At 34.1% G+C, this 16,899-nt stretch overlaps 2 protein-coding genes across 5 annotated transcripts; one reads left to right on the forward strand and one right to left on the reverse strand.

The window, feature by feature from the left end:
• Positions 1 to 1,671: 1,671 nt before the first annotated feature.
• On the reverse strand, positions 1,672 to 7,202 carry LOC123225631 (beta-glucosidase BoGH3B-like). 2 transcript variants are annotated; one of them, XM_044649727.1, is made up of 9 exons: positions 6,605 to 7,202; positions 6,251 to 6,455; positions 5,880 to 5,970; positions 5,036 to 5,181; positions 4,484 to 4,727; positions 4,122 to 4,226; positions 3,859 to 4,041; positions 3,208 to 3,409; positions 1,672 to 2,661 (listed from the first exon to the last, which is right to left on the reverse strand). In XM_044649727.1, the coding sequence occupies exons 1-9, from the start codon at positions 6,759 to 6,761 to the stop codon at positions 2,171 to 2,173; spliced, it is 1,824 nt and encodes a 607-aa protein (XP_044505662.1). In that variant the 5' UTR covers positions 6,762 to 7,202; the 3' UTR covers positions 1,672 to 2,170. The 2 variants fall into 2 exon arrangements, with proteins under 2 accessions (XP_044505662.1, XP_044505663.1); XM_044649728.1 differs by having other exon boundaries at positions 6,564 to 6,705.
• Positions 7,203 to 10,507: 3,305 nt separating this feature from the next.
• Positions 10,508 to 15,910, forward strand: LOC123225632 (ATP-dependent zinc metalloprotease FTSH 7, chloroplastic-like). Of its 3 annotated transcripts, none has more exons than XR_006504158.1 (14): positions 10,508 to 11,417; positions 11,589 to 11,654; positions 11,747 to 11,878; positions 11,996 to 12,061; positions 12,428 to 12,613; positions 12,704 to 12,790; positions 12,881 to 12,994; positions 13,092 to 13,216; positions 13,341 to 13,449; positions 13,626 to 13,751; positions 13,945 to 14,268; positions 14,374 to 14,497; positions 14,816 to 15,106; positions 15,578 to 15,910. XR_006504158.1 is itself a non-coding variant. In XM_044649730.1 (13 exons), exons 1-13 carry the CDS (start codon positions 10,548 to 10,550, stop codon positions 14,962 to 14,964), a joined length of 2,478 nt encoding a protein of 825 aa, XP_044505665.1. In that variant the 5' UTR covers positions 10,508 to 10,547; the 3' UTR covers positions 14,965 to 15,529. The 3 variants fall into 3 exon arrangements, 1 of the variants encoding a protein (XP_044505665.1); XR_006504159.1 differs by having other exon boundaries at positions 15,583 to 15,910; XM_044649730.1 differs by lacking the exon at positions 15,578 to 15,910 and having other exon boundaries at positions 14,816 to 15,529.
• Positions 15,911 to 16,899: the final 989 nt, after the last annotated feature.

The following is a 16,899-nucleotide window of genomic DNA, read 5'->3' on the forward strand; positions in this document are numbered from 1 at the left end:
CTTAAATAATCCAATCCAATGGTTTGATGTTGATGTATTAGAGTGATTTTCTTTTCTAGTCATGTCCTTTTCTCTTCACTGCTAGGAGTCAACTTTTGTGCACCGAGGAGACTAAAGCTTCTTGCTTTGTCAAAACAGGCTATTCATATTAGATTTAGAGAAATCGTGAGGAAAATTCTCGTAGCCCAGCCTGAAAAGAATCAAATGTTCGAATTAAGCTGCAAGTGCATGCTTGCTTACACGCCTTTTACCATAAAATTATTCGTATTAATTTTAAATATATAAATAAATATATATTATTATATAATTAAATAATTTTAATTAAAAATAAAATAATATATAATTAAAATTAATATATATAATATTATTCGTCTTTCTAATAAATATTAAATTTATAATTCCCAGTCTTTGAAATTTCATTTAAATTGACATGTTTATATCAATGTTTTTAAACTCACATTGACCTGATTAAAAGATCAATATGAGATTTGATGGGTTGGATCACCGATTACACCAATGACAATTTGAATAAATATTAAAATAATATTTAATCAAATATAATATGACATATTAAATAAATATATATTAAAATTATAATTATTAAATCGTGTATTATATTGTATATTAAAACCTTAATTTTTAAAATTAAAAACAATTTGAGACCTGCCTAAAATGGTTTCGTAGTATAAAACTAGACCAAATTATTTGAAATTCATGGGTTGGATTGGGTTTGTATACGGTAGGAATATTCAACTTAACCCAACCAAAAGGCAGACATCTTAATATAAACTTCTCCCATGGCATAAATGACAAAACAATCCCACCAACCTTTCACAAAAGCACCACCCTTTACCCTGCAACTTGCGTAGGAAAGAAAAATAAAAGCAATTTCTTTACTTTATTCCTGTTTGGCCAAAAGACTTATTCCCACGTAAGGTACACAGCATCCCCAAACTCTCCCGACTACTAAATTTTGTCACTATCTTCTTTTTGTCCCCCGCGCGTGTGAAAACCATTAGAGAAAAAGTGAAGATGTCGATGATAGGTTGATAATACGTTAAAATAAATAATTAAAAAGAATAAATATTAGAGAAAGAGAATAAACTTTTTGAGACATAAATATAATATTTTAAACTTTAAAAGAATAATTTTTAATAATAAAATATAGAAATCTTAGATAGTAGGTTGAAAAAATAATTTTTTAAAAATAAGTTAAAAGAAAAATGATTAATTTTCAAAATTATGATAGAAAAATATGATAAATTTTTCTTTTATTAAATAAAATTTATAAATGATAATTTTATTCTTAATAATACCAGTAAAATTTAACAAATGAATATATATTAAAATTTTTCAAAATTAATGGGTGATAATTGAGCGTGCGCTAAACCTTGGGTGGGAATTAGTTGGTTGGTCTTCCTATTTTTGGTGTTCAACAATCTTAACTAGTTGTTGTGACCTTACAACCACACTCATGATACCACATCTTCATACTTTCGGTTATGTCTCTTTTCTGATTCTTCTCTGGGTTTGCTTTAGTGTCAATCACACTTATCAACTGAACCTCTAATCTGCTGCTACATGTTTAAAAAATATGCAGACATAAAAGTTTCATATTCCAAATTCGATGATTTCAATAAATCGAGAACAAACATCTGGGACGAAACTATATGAAGGGAGGGTAAGAAGCAGTATTATATCTCAGTAACATTAAACAATGCAATCATGCATCAAGGAGTTGAGATTTAGTTATTCAAGAGAAACATATCAAATTACAACAACATGGCTTGAGGCATCTTAGAAGAAGAGAAAAAATTTAACATACCGATGTATTATGATAATTCGATCTGTCACCATCTAGGATTCTGATCTGCTATTCTATCTTATTATCTCCTGCTTTTGACAGGAGATCGAAATAGTTCAGTATTTGTGTATTGATATGATCATACTCGACTCAGCATAGTTTTCACACAAGCAGCTGCTTATTACCAAGTTGAATCCCCTGCTCAACAAACAATAATAGCCTTCATTGAAACAACAGGTTCATGAACATTTTTGATAGAATTATGACTAGGGAACAGCAGGATTGTGGTAGAATTTTATTGATCGGAACTAGTTATTTCCACAGGTAGAACCTCAAACCTTGGGCCGGCTTGGTGCATAAAATTATTTAGTCCAAGGGCTTCTCATTGAATGCCAACCCAAAACCGAGAGGGAATAAAGGGTCATATGCATTATCTGCAGCATTCATTGGCAGCTGTTCAACCCTTCTAAACCATGTCACTGGGAGTCGTCCAGTGAAATTGTAATCCCCAAAGATAACATCTGCAATTCCTCCTCCCTCACTCCCAGGCAACCAAGCAGCGACCAGAGCATCTACTTTTCCCAATAACTGTGGGTCTACAACCGTGGGTCTTCCAGTTATCAGAATAGCCAATGTGGGGATTTTTTCAGCAACTGACTTGATAACATCACTTCCATTGAAGGGGATTAGAAGCTCCAAGCTGTCACCAGGGGTCTCTGCATATGGTTCTTCACCTACAGCTACAATGGCAAATGAAAATTTTTGTTCTGCTAAAGTGCCTGGTGATGGATATTTTTCATAGATCACTTCTGTTTCTTTCCCCACTGCTTCTTTAATTGCATCCAAAATGGTTGAACCTGAAACGTGATAATCTTGTTAGTACACTGCCTGCATTACATGAGGAGGAACAAAATTTTTTCCTATGTCACTTTGACAAGCTTCAGTAAGAGATCAAACTGAGGCATTATAACTTGGAACATAGGCTGAAACAGCAATAAACTAAGTTAATCTTATTATTTCTTCCTTCCCTGCCTGCTGTGTGTGAATAGAAAGGAAGGGGTGGTGTGGTTCTCAGACATGGGACAAAAATTATGTCAATTTAACTAGAAACAAGAAGTATTGCCTTAAAAACTGGAAGCAATTAAACTCAAAATGAATAACAATAAAAATAGATATAATCATGCATTCTTAAACAGACATGGTAAAATGTGCATAAACATGAGAAATTTGTGTAGGCATATGCATCGTATGTGGCAATTATGAAGGTATAGTACCTCATGCACAGGGTCTAGACTCTGGCAGATGTCAATCAAATTTAGTAACAAGCAGAGTCACAAGGGAGAAAAAAAAAAAGAGAGAGAAATGATGAAGAGAAGTCAGGGCAGGATGGTAGAACTGCATACCAATTGTAATTCTGCCACTAACTCCATACCAAGTTTTTGTCCATCCTCCACATTGATACCCAAGATCATCAGCATGTGTTCCAGTGACAAGAATTCTTTTAGCATTTCTGTCTAATGGAAGAAAAGGCTTCTCAGGATTCTTTCCATTTTTCAGAAGAACCAAGGACTTTCGAACCGCTTCACGAGCCAATTCTCTGTGAAGCTGCAAAAATATCATAAAAGACTTGATATCATCTCCAAGTAACAGATGACCACCATTTGAAATTAAAATTCATCCAGTTGTCTCCACTATGAGTAAACCATAAAATCAGAAAAATTAAGAAAATAAAAAAGAAGAATGTAACCACTCAATTTCTCATATTCTTTAAAATGTCATCATTTTGTTTGGACAAAAAGGCTCTGCAATTTCCCCCCTTTCTTCTTTCGAGATAAGGGCTTTTATATGATTTAGGAAGGAAATCTATATATGGGTGCACAATTTGGTGATACTAGTAGGCAGTTGGACTTCTAAGGCAATGACAGGATAAGAAGAAAAGCACGGAATAATTTATCTTGGAAAGTTGGTAAGACATAAGAGAAATTGGCTTTCTAGTGACAAGCCATTCACAGCATGTCTAATGTAAAATAAAGCACTAGATTCCATACAATTACCTTGCAACCAACTGTATCAAGCAAAGACTTATCAGAGAAGGGATACTCAAAAAGTCCAGCAACGAACTTCACTCTCAGTATTCGTTCAACAGCATCATCAATCCGGGACAGTGGCACCTCTCCAGATTCCACCAAAAATGTCAAATCGTCCACAAATTGTTCATATCTGAGAGGAACCATGACCTGCATATTTTCTCAGTCAGGAATATGGTGGCATGTCTCAAAGAAAACAACTATAATTGGACTTGAAGGAAAAAGACTACCATGTCAATTCCAGCATTAACAGCAGCCGAAATGCAATAGTGATAGTTTGATCCACGGGGTTCGCAAAGTCGGTCAAGACCTTCCCAATCAGAAATTACAAAACCCTACAAACAAATATTAATGTAACAAGCTTTACCGCAATTTAGCATTGATACACTCCAAGAAAAACAAATAAAATTTAGTAAAGGAAAAACAAAGTGAATATATGTACAAAACTCAACTGTTACACTCTAATTCAGATATTCACAGCATGAATAGTATATTTAACTTGGATGTGTGATTATAATATAGTATTTTGACAAGAAAAGCTTTGGGTAGTAACAGGATGCATTGACAAACATATACAATCAGAGTTGTCTACCTTAAAACCTAGCTTATTTTTCAAAACTTCTGTCAAGAGAAAATGGTCAGCATGCAGTTTGCGGCCATTCCAACTAGAATATGATGCCATGACAGTGCAAACTCCTTGTGAAATGCAGTCCAGATAAGGTGCCATATGAACTTTCTCCAAATCATCATAGGATATGATTGTATCCCCTTCATTTATACCACTCTTTGTACCTCCATCTCCAACAAAATGCTTAGCACATGCAATAACATTATTTCTGGATTCAAATCAAGTAAATTAATGATAACATTTTCAAATGGATCAGGCATTTTAAATTATGGGGTAGAACAGAAATAAGAGTGATTGCAAAAGCTAAGAGGTGTAATATGAAAATGTAGTATGTTTATTCAAGAAACAGAAGCGTAAAAGGAACTTGTAAATCCTTATCCTGATCAGTGTACATTAAATGCGAAGTTGTGTAATGACAAAAAAATAGAGAATTCATTGACCACAAGGCTCACTCAAAATATATTTGTATGATTATACAAGATGTGGAAAAGTTGTTAGATGGTGATTTCTCTCTACCTTCCAGCCATGAAAGGGTAGCCATTGGGGTGTCCTTTTGGTGGCACTCCCTGTAATCCTGAGACAATGGGAGTCATCTTTCTAACAATATCTGTGTCTTCGCCATAACTCTCATAAGATCTTCCCCATCTGGGATCTTTGCATACCTGACAGTGCCAAATAAGCTTCCTCAGGAAAAAATCCATTCAAGCCAACAGAATGATTCATAAGGGGAAAAAAAAAAAGAATATGATATACAAGCAAATGGATTAACTCAAGTTTTGATAGCTTTTCAATTGCTGGAATTCATGATTCAAATCTCTTTAATGACATCTGAAATTGAACTTATAAATCTCACATCTGGAAAGGAGTACTGGTTCTTAGTTCTTACCATATTCCACATGATAGCTGATAAATTGTCCACAAGTATAAACGAAACCATCAGTTTCTTTTCTCTCAAGTTATTATTTTTAATAAATTTTCATTGTATTTTTTATAGGTAAAATTTCATATTACACTGTATGTGCACATCAAACTACAAATTAATCCAGCAAATAATCTGGAACATACAAGAGAAAAGAGATAAATACGAGGATTTGACGTTGTGCAATGAAGATAACAGACTTCATCAATCAAATGTCAAATATTTTTGGTGAAAGGTGGAACAAGAATAAGTCCAAGAACAAAATGGTTGGAAACTAAAGTAGTCACTGTATGTGTAACAACTATGAAGGCTTCTCTTCCACTCTAGCTCACTATGTAACATGTACAGCTCATTAGTAGTGATGAAAAATCAATTCAACTAACACATTGAAGACAACATAATTATGTATACAGAAGAATGGCCAGTAACATTTTGACTTACAGCTACACAGGGAGCAAAAGTATAATGAATCCCACTGGCCCTAACTTCAAGAGCTGTTGCAGCTCCAATCCTTCGTGCCAAGTCTCCATCTCTGTCATAGATTGCAATTCATCAAAATCAAGGAGCAGCAACTGTCACAACCTTACCAAAGACTTGAAGAAACAAAAGAGGAATATATTTGATCAAGTCCTAATGCTGTCACTGCTTAAATTTCAAAAGACGAATATATTATATATTTCAACAAGTCTTAACGCTCCTGCTCCTTTAACGTTTTGCTAATACTTGAATCATCATAGGTGGAGTCTTATCCATCAATTCATATATTTGGATAGAGTAACTACTGAATTTTTTCAGATAAAAATAAAACAAACCTTGTGGCTCCAAGGCCAATATTATGAGGAAATATAGTGGCACCATAGATGCTATTGTTACCATGAACTGCATCAATACCATAAATGATCGGAATACCAAGCCGGGACTCAAGTGCTAACTTTTGGTACCCGTCAACCATATCCGCCCAATCATGAGATAACGCATTCTCAAATGGTCCACTCCCCCCGGAGCTAAGTATACTCCCTGCAAAATTTAAAAAATAAAAGACAAACAAAAGCAAGAATAAATGTCTCAAACAACATACAAACACTAAACTGCGTAAGTAATTGTGTGACTTTACATAGAGATTACCTGAATAAAACAGTTCTTCTAAGATAGAGAAGTGCACGTACCGATGGAGAAGTCTTTAAGGGCTTCGGGAGTGGCGACTCGACGCTCAATCTGAGTCATTTGACCAATTTTTTCTTTCAAGGTCATGCGAGAGAGAAGGTCTTTGATCCGATCCTCCATATTGACACTTGGGTTCTTGTAAATGGACTCCTTCTCCATGGCTGGCCTCTCGCTTACCTTATCTTGTTCTTCGGTACAGGTGTTGCAACTAGACGGCTAATGAAGAAGCAAACAAGCAGACATAATACTGTGTGAAGATATCAACAATTTAATAAATCGTCGGCACAGGTGATAAATAGAGGCAGTTTGGTGGGTACAGTGTTAGGTAAATCAAGGCAAGTAAGAAGCTCTGTCGGTCAAGGCCATTAGACTTGAAGGTGAGAACCAACATTCAGAGAAGATAGGATGTCAAAGCATTGTTCGTTAATAACTAAAAAAAGGAAAAATGAAGCAATTCAAAACAGAAGAGAACCAGATTTTCATATGCAACTCCATGTTTGACTTGAGCGAGTCATTTGACTCTTCTTCTTTTGAAAAATTATCCAAATAATAAGATTTTGCTTTCACACTCCATTAAATTCCATACCAAAATGGAATACTACTGAGGAGGCATTATTGTTCTTGTAAATATGGTCCATGGCCTCCGCTTTGTTGCCAATCAAGACTGGCTGACGAAGTGGGGAAAAGAAAATCTACATAATATTTCACTTTGACCGCAGATTCAACGGTAGAGATTGTTTGTTAAATAGAGAGTTCATAGTAAATTCGGCTCTGTGGTCGGAACGATTTTTCCAACTCAAAACGCAAAACTTTACTATTGAAACGATTTACGGAACCGAAAAAAAAAAAACGTGAATTATCTGAATATAATATAATAAATAATAAAACAATATATTTATGAAAAAATGTTTCTAAAATTTATGTATAAAAAAAATATAAAACGTGTATATTTAAATTTAATATGATATATTATTAATAATACGTTTCTAAAAATACAGTAATATCATAATAATTTTAGTATTTTTTATGAATCTCTTATTGGACATTGATATAATAATTTAAATATAAAATATTTAATTTGTTATTAAACTTAATATAATATAATAGATATTTAAATTTTTTTTACAATAAATAAAGTATCAATTAGTTAGAAAAAAATAAATTAATTAATTAATCTAAATTTCAGACTTAAAACAACCGTGAATCTTTATATAACCCATAAAGAAGAAAAATCTAAAATTAAAGCTGAAAATTAATAAATAAATGTTGGTTTTTTCTTAAATGATAGTGATATTTTGATAAATAATTAAAAATAAAATAGATAATTTTGTATTTTAAGTTTAATTGAAAAATTCAAAAATATGACAATAATATGGTAAACTTAAAATACGACATATAATTTGAATTTTATTTAAAAAAGATGTAAAATATGTATTTAATATATTTTAGATTCAAAATTTTTTTAAAATATATTTAATACGTGAATACTATGAAACATGAATAATACATTTATTTACAAACTAAAAACCCAGATTCTTTACATTGACGGGTTTTGGCATAATTCCAAACCCCCGTTAAACTATTTTTTCCTAATCATCTTTAAATTTTCATTCAAAATACTTTTTTATTACTTCTTATAAGTCAAATTGTTTTTTCTTTTTTCGCCCAAATTTAGATGAAATGATTTTTTTTAATTTTTCAGTTAAAAAATAGGTTTGTTCACGTATCACCCATTTTTATTAATAAAAATTATCATCTAAAAAGATAAAAATATCATTTTGACTCAAAACCCTTTAATTTCTTCCAAAAATCGTTGTCCAAATCTTTCTCATCCCCATCCATATCGCTACCTCCTTGCCTCCATTCTTCTTGCTTTCTTTTTTCCTCTCTTCTTATTTCTTTCACCTCCTTGCCTCCACGTTAAAAAGATTTCATCTTTATCTGATTTTGTTTTCATCAAAGGTAATAGTTTTAATTGGCAGGTGAAAATAAATTAGTAAAAATAGATAACCCAAGTAAAAAGATAAACACGATAGAAGATGACAAACTTTATCATCTCCAGTGATGATTTCAAAATCTTAAGAGTGAAATTACTATTTTTTAAATTTTGGATATAGAGAAATTATTAATTTTTTAAATTGAGAAAAAAACAGAAATACAATATACCCAAAGTAGGTACACACTCTGATTCCTATGATGTGGCATTTGATATGGCAGAAGCCATGTCATCTGCCTTATCAGTAGATTGCCACATCATACATATAATAATTTTTTTAATATTTTACATCAAAATTACATTATCTCAAAAAAAGAAAACAAAAACCTAATTAAAATCCAATCTTTTGTACGTAACCTTTCCAAGCCAACGACTATCTCCCCCTCCACCTCCACCATAGTCAGTCGTCGTTTTCTGAAATCAGTATCGATCATCGTTTAAAACCACCATTGTTGCTCCGGTTCCAATTGATGTGAAGGAGAAAATAGTATGTTAATTTTTTTTTTAACTTTTCATTGATTCTTAACATGATTTTAACTTTGTTTCATGAAGTCATCATCTTGATTTTTCGTCTCTTCATTGATTCTTAACAAGATTTAACAATTTTGAGTTAATTTTTCAATTAAAATTGTTTTTATTTAATTTGTAATTTAATAATGTCATGATTTAATTGCGGATATTCAGAGGTCTGGGTTTCAAACCTAATCAGATGGAGGGAATTACACGTATAAAGAGAAAAAAAAAATCTGATGGTTATAGTTGAAAAAGATTTAATGGCTACAGTCAAACATAATTGGGCAATGAAAATATTTTTTTAATGGACTCTGTGAAATGTTAGGGATGCCTTCATGTACCATTTGTAGCATGACATTGTGAATTTAGCTTTGTTTTGTTAGTATAAAAATTGTATAAAAGTTATGTAAAACCTACGCTGATTACCAACAGGACAAAGCTAAATTCACATTGTCGTGCTACAAATGGTACATAAAGGCATCGCTAACATTTCACAGATTCTATTAAAAAAATATTGTTATTGCCCAATTATGTGTAACTGTAGCCATTAAATCTTTTTCAACTATAACCATTAGATTTTTTTTTCTCTTTATATGTGTAATTCCCTTTATCTGATTAGGTTTAAAATCTAGGTCTCGAACATCCGTAATTAAATCATGACATTATTAAATTACAAATTAAATAAAAACAATTTTAATTAAAAAATTAACTCAAAAATGCTAAATCTTGTTAAGAGTCAATGAAGAGATGAAAAATCAAGATGATGGTTTCATGAAATAAAGTTAAAATCATGTAAAGAAAGAATGACAAATTAAAAAAATTAACATACTATTTTCTCCTTCACATCAACTGGAACCGGAGCAACAATAGTGGTTTCAAACAACGACCAATGCTGATTTTGGAAAGCGACGGCTGACTGTGGTGGTGGTGGAGGTAGAGGGGGAGATAGCCGCTAAGAAGCTTTGGAAAGGTTCCGTACGATAGATTGGATTTTAATTAGGTTTTTGTTTTTTTTTTTTAAGGTAATGTAATTTTGATGTAAAATATTTAAAAAAACTATTATATGTATGATGTGGCAGATGACATGGGCTCTGCCACATCAGTGGATATTATCCACTCTAAGTACATATAATATTTTTATATAAATAATGTTATATTAATTTAAAGTTAAAATATTATATTATTATTTATATATAAAATTATATTCATAATATTACTTATTAATTATATACATGCCACACACACACACACAGAGACCACAGATATCGGAGGTGCATACTACAAAATTAACGGTTAGAATTCACCGTCATTTCTTCCATCTAACGGCCATAATTCCACTTTATTGCGCCCCCCGTTTCTGCTCCTCAACATATAAATGCGTGTAAATGAGAGCTCAATACTTTTGTTCCCCAAATCCTAGGGTTTTCAGGAAAAAAATGTCAGCAAGTGAATTTCTCCGTCCATCAATCCACAACAGATTCCACTGCACGAATTCAAATTCCAATCTTCTGTATCTACATGGCGCAATCTTCTTTCCTAATCGACTTAGGGTTTTTTCCCGAGAAACACGCCGTTTTATCTACGATTCAATCCCCTTCTCTTCGGTTAACCTTTCAAAAGGCTGCCAAACATTTAATTTGTGGCCTGGTTTCGGTTTGTTACGCAATAATAAAAAATTAAGGGAATTTAGATTTTGTGCAAGTTCTCGAGATGGAGATGGAGATGGAGATTCGAATGAAACAAGCGAGAGTGAGAGTGCGAGTGCAAGTCAGTCTCCGAACAGTACGGGCTCTTCGACGAACCGAAAGAGAGAGAAACGGAACAAGAGTGACGGGTTTTGGTGGTCAAAGGGGAAGAAGTTTCGGTGGCAACCGATAATTCAGGCGCAGGAAATCGGAGTTTTGCTTTTGCAATTAGGGATAATTATGTTTGTTATGCGGTTGCTCCGACCTGGAATTCCGTTGCCCGGGTCGGAGCCAAGGACCCCAACGACTTTTATTAGCGTTCCGTACAGTGATTTTTTGAGTAAGATTAATGGTAACCAGGTGCAGAAAGTGGAAGTGGACGGTGTCCATATAATGTTTAAATTGAAAAATGAGGGAGGTATTCAAGAGAGCGAGGCGATGACGAGTCAGAAATTTCAAGACTCCGAATCATTGTTGAAAAATGTGGCACCAAGTAAGAGGATAGTGTACACCACTACGAGGCCCACTGATATCAAGACACCGTATGAGAAGATGCTTGATAATCAGGTGGAGTTTGGTTCACCAGATAAGAGGTCCGGTGGATTCATGAACTCAGCTTTGGTGAGTTTTAGGAGTCTTTTTGTGCTGCCAATGGACGGATAGTAAAAATAAATTAATCCGGTGTTAGATGACATTTAAAAAATAAAATGTAATCTGTATAATCGTAGATTTTACTTTATTCATAAAAGCTTTCTTAGTTCCATGTCTTTGAATTTGCTCCATTTCTGGCAGATAGCTCTGTTTTATGTTGCAGTGCTTGCAGGGCTTCTCCACCGCTTTCCTGTGAGCTTTTCTCAGGTGAGAATATGTGTTTTTTTTTTTTCATTTTTGTACCTTGAAACTCATGCTTTTGTAAGGTATCTAAGTGGTTTCAAGCATGTGTTGAGCAGACAGCTGGTCAAATTGGTAGTCGCAAGTCCCGGGGTCCTGGTAGTGCTAAAGTTTCTGAGCAAGGTGAAACAATTACCTTTGCTGATGTTGCTGGTATTGATGAGGCAAAGGAAGAGCTGGAAGAAATTGTGGTATGTATGCCAGTCCTCAGCCATGTCTATTACTGTTAATAGGCCATCAAAATACTATATTAAGTGTTTCTCACTCATTCAGGCTGTGGTCTTTATTTGCTGATGTTTACTGGCCAGGAATTTTTAAGGAATCCAGATAGATATATACGTCTTGGTGCTCGTCCTCCTAGGGGTGTTCTACTGGTGAGTTGAAATTAGAGACTGGTGCATAGTTCTACCACATGGAGAAAATGAGATTTTATTCGTGCAAATGCTTATACTGCCTTTATTGGAATTTACATGATACCTAACAATTATTATTAGTGACAACATTTTGCTTGATGATACCAACAATCATTTGTCTCCTATGCAATAGACTGTATGTATCTTGTCAATGCTAAGGCAAGTTTTTTTTTTTTTTTTTTAAGGGGCTAAATATATTGACACATTCCCATGCTATGTAGGTGGATACTCTGTTTCTCCAAAAGATAATTGGAGAGGCTTTAAAATTTATTTTATGATATATATTTCCCATATGATTAGTAATTGCTAGTTTCATTTGTCGTACAGGTGGGTCTTCCTGGGACAGGCAAGACTCTTTTAGCAAAAGCTGTGGCTGGGGAAGCTGAAGTTCCATTTATAAGTTGTTCTGCAAGTGAGTTTGTGGAGTTGTATGTTGGCATGGGTGCGTCCCGTGTAAGAGATCTCTTTGCACGAGCGAAGAAGGAGGCCCCGTCAATCATTTTTATAGATGAGGTTAGTCGATAAGGATTCATAATTTCTCCGGTTAGTTTGGCTATATATGGACATAAGTGGATTGATTTGCCATATTTGTATCTTTTGCAGATAGATGCTGTTGCAAAAAGTCGTGATGGTCGATTTCGCATTGTTAGCAATGATGAACGAGAACAAACTTTGAACCAGTTGCTCACTGTATGCTTTCGTAGATACTTTTTTTTCCAGCATTAGATTGTAATAACAATATATCTCATTTAAGCTGATGTGTGTCTAAATCCTGTGCAGGAGATGGATGGATTTGATAGCAATTCTTCTGTAATAGTTCTTGGAGCTACAAACCGCTCTGACGTCTTGGACCCTGCACTTCGCCGACCAGGGAGATTTGATCGTGTGGTTATGGTTTGTATTCTGATTCCAGTAGATTTTGAAATCATAGATGAGTAAATTTCTTGCAGGTAATGATTCTCTTAGAAATACCATGTCACATGGTTTGTAGGTGGAGACACCTGATAGGGTCGGAAGAGAATCCATTCTAAAGGTACATGTCTCGAAGAAGGAACTCCCACTTGCAAAGGATGTTGAACTTTCTGATATTGCCTCTATGACTACTGGTTTTACTGGGTATATACATTGTTTTATTTTGTCCTGTTGAAGAGCCATTCCTTTTTCCTTTTTCTTTCCCTCTTGTTAAAATATTATTTATGTGCACACTAGGATTAACCTTGCAGATTTATAAATCATGCAGGGCAGATCTTGCAAATCTGGTGAATGAAGCTGCTCTGCTGGCTGGAAGACAAAATAAAGTTGTTGTGGAGAAAATTGACTTTATTCAAGCAGTGGAACGAGCAATAGCAGTATCTCTCTCTCACTTCCTCCCTCCTCCCTCATGCACTTATGTGTCTGTTAATGTGCCACTTGTTTCATTTTGCATTTTTTTCTCATTTGCTTGTTTCATGTGTCTGTTGATAGCAAATATTCAGCTATCAGTTAAAAAGACAGAGCAAAGTGAAACGAACTACCTTTTTTATAGGGCATAGAGAAGAAAACTGCCAAGTTAAAGGGGAGTGAGAAGGCTGTAGTTGCTAGGCATGAAGCTGGTCATGCAGTAGTAGGTACTGCAGTGGCAAGTCTTCTTCCTGGACTGCCACATGCGGAGGTAAATTATTGGAAGTTCTCTACTCACCATTGTTTCATTTTTTGGAAGTTCTCCCAAATATTCAAATTAATGATGGAAACTATGGATCTTCCAGCATTCCGCTGTTGTTGTATAAGGGTACTTCAATCGTCCATTCATGAATATGTGCAAGAAATTGATGATCTGACAATACTCATTTGCTTTATTTTATCAGAAGTTGAGCATATTGCCGAGGTCAGGAGGGGCATTGGGCTTCACTTATGTTCCTCCTGTAAATGAAGACCGATATCTGCTCTTCATTGATGAGTTATGTGGTCGCTTGGTTACTTTACTTGGTGGACGTGCAGCAGAAGAAGTTGTTTATTCAGGTCGTGTTTCCACTGGTGCACTCGATGATATACGGCGCGCAACTGACTTGGCATATAAAGCAATAGCTGAATATGGTCTTAATCAGACAATAGGTCCTGTGTCTTTAGCAACGCTTTCCGGTGGTGGGATTGATGAGTCTGGGGGTTCTGCTCCATGGGGAAGGGATCAGGTTCTGGTTTTCTTTTCTTTCTCTCTCTTTTTTATATTAAGCTTGTTTCATTCTTTGTACATATATATATTGATTTGAAAACTGATTCAAAACTTAATATGACAGGGGCATCTTGTTGACCTTGTTCAAGGAGAGGTGAAAGCATTGTTGCAATCTGCTCTTGAAGTAGCACTTTGTGTTGTTCGTGCTAACCCGGATGTTTTGGAGGGTCTCGGTGCTCATCTGGAAGGTAAATGTGTTGCTGTTATTTGATTTGGCATCCAAGAAATTTCATTTTACTGGTTGTTATCTTTATATTTTATTTGCATCAATAATAATTTCTTTTTTTGCACTTTTGATGTGCTAGCTGAGTAATTGGTTTTCTAGAACTGTTCTAAGTGGAAACCATCCTTTTATTATTCTTATTGTTTTATATCCATGCCCATTGACCTATGGACTTCCATAATTTGGTCTGTATCAAGATTCGAAATATATGCTCCTTTTTGAGAATTTATATGTGGATAGGTGTTCTTATTCGTTTTTCTTTTGTTTCTTTTTATTAATTCAGAAAAAGAGAAAGTAGAAGGTGAAGAGTTACAAGAATGGTTGAGAATGGTGGTTGCACCTAAAGAACTGTCAGCCTTTGTTTTAGGCAAGCAAGAGTCACTTCCCCCTCTGCGGGTATCCCTACTCCCACTCCAGGGAAGTTCTGGGTAATAACTACAGCTTACATCACTGTCCAAAGCTAAAAGCAAAACAGAATCGACTTGTGGCAGTTTGTGTCGTATCTTGGATGCAAATACAATCTCATGATTGTCATTAACTCACCGATACACAGCTTATGTAAATTTCCAGCAAGGTAAATTTTGATATCATTTAACTCCGACAGCCTCCATCATGTTCTGGCTCACATTGTATGGTGCAAAACTTAAGAAAGAAGATGGGAAATCATAAGATTTGTTTTCGACAGTTTTCTCAAGTGCCTCACCATTTTGACATTATGTGTGAATGCCTGGGTTGGTGTCAGAAATCTTTTGTAATATCACATTTGTTTCAGTTAATATATATTTCGAATATTGGCATTTGGAACAGTTATTCCGTTGTATATGTTTATATGTTATGAGTACATGAAAATATATGATATGTATTCCGCCTGTTGTTTCAGATAGGCAATATACCTTGAATCAGAGTCTAGTATGTGGCATTTTGTACTGTAAATTCTTTATGTATGTTTGATCAGGTTTTCGAGTGATTTATCAAATGTATGTTGTTGCTGTCCTCAGACCAGTGTCTATTTTGTTGCACCGACCTATTTTTGTTTCATTTTCAGAGCAGAATTCATTGCTTTAAACCAAAAGCATGGTGCAGCTAATAAGCAGACTTTCACAGCCAGATTTTGAGATGTTCCGTGGAGAAGCCATGGCAGAGCATGGTGAGTGTTGCTTTAGAAGTGAAATTGATAAATGGTATCATGGATGAAAAGCTTTTGTTTTTGCTGTTGAACATTTAGTTGGAGTACAGTTCTTTATCCGGGGGAATGAGAGGTTGAAATGGTTTCAAGTTGATATTTTGTAAGTAGACCAAAATATCAGGGTTGATTGATAAGAATGACTAGACGTTGTGTTCTTTCTCATTTGAGAACCAAATGCATTTGGCTTCAGTCGTGTGTTCTGTATGGACCATATCATATCATCTCCCATGTGCTATCTTTAGGGTTAACTCAGTTTAGTTCAAGTTTGATCTGAATTTATAGTTTGAATCAGTGATTTTAATTCATGATTTAGTTTGGTTCAAATTTATAACGTGAATCGGCAGTTTAAATTTATGGCTCATTTCGATTTGAATTTATGATTCAAAGTAATGGTTTTTTCTATTATTTAAGCAAAACAATGTATCAATAAGTCATGAACTCAAATTACGAATTCAAACCATTTATTCGAGTAATATATTTGAACTAATTTTTAAGCATTGCAGTTGTGCATTGCTATGAGTTGACAGAATCCCAGTAATTTTCGCACTGGGGAAATAGCAATAATACTTGCACGTTGTTTTGCGCATGTTGTAACGCCACTATTAACACGTTTGCGTGCACAAAGGGTAACGCTGCATGTTACAGCCCGTGTGTTGGTGCACGTGGATACAGTTGGGCTACCCTAGCTGTGTTTCCAAGTAGTAGAGAACAAATTGTAATAATTTATAACTTATAGGCTGTTTTGAAAATTTAAAAATTTTAGGGCAAAATATAATTTAGAATAATTATAATGATTAAAATGTTTTAATTGGATTGTAGACATTATCTTGACCTTGTGGATGAATGTTTAATTTAAAACTTTTGGGAATGTTTATTTGTTAAGTTTTATTTGAAACGAAGCATATTTGAAATTTCTCTTTTATCATCGTAAAATTAGAATAATAATTTTATTGTAATTTTATATTATCCTATACTTTAAGTTGGAACGAAAAAACAAGAAGTATACTCAAACACCTAAGAATTTTTTTCATCTCTTACTTTATGAAATTTTTGGACCTTTGAGTATGTTCAATGTAGTTAGGCCATGTCCAACATGTTTAATTTTACATTTTATTATGTAAGCTAGGATTTATGTTAAATTCCAAGTATGCATAAATGATGATAATTTTATAATTCATTTT

The sequence above is a fragment of the Mangifera indica genome, chromosome 9 (genome assembly GCF_011075055.1).
Source record: "Mangifera indica cultivar Alphonso chromosome 9, CATAS_Mindica_2.1, whole genome shotgun sequence".
In the NCBI taxonomy this organism is placed as follows: domain Eukaryota; kingdom Viridiplantae; phylum Streptophyta; class Magnoliopsida; order Sapindales; family Anacardiaceae; genus Mangifera; species Mangifera indica.

Bases quoted from the DNA above. Each gene is read 5' to 3' on its own strand.
- LOC123225632 (XM_044649730.1), top strand. From the start codon at position 10,548: ATGTCAGCAAGTGAATTTCTCCGTCCATCAATCCACAACAGATTCCAC. The intron at 12,062-12,427 runs GTGAGTTGAAAT...TTTGTCGTACAG, and splicing joins CTCCTAGGGGTGTTCTACTG to GTGGGTCTTCCTGGGACAGG. The intron at 13,752-13,944 runs GTAAATTATTGG...TTATTTTATCAG, and splicing joins CTGGACTGCCACATGCGGAG to AAGTTGAGCATATTGCCGAG.
- LOC123225631 (XM_044649727.1), bottom strand. From the start codon at position 6,761: ATGGAGAAGGAGTCCATTTACAAGAACCCAAGTGTCAATATGGAGGAT. The intron at 5,182-5,879 runs GTAAGTCAAAAT...TGGCACTGTCAG, and splicing joins CTTTTGCTCCCTGTGTAGCT to GTATGCAAAGATCCCAGATG. The intron at 2,662-3,207 runs GTATGCAGTTCT...ATCACGTTTCAG, and splicing joins TAGTGGCAGAATTACAATTG to GTTCAACCATTTTGGATGCA.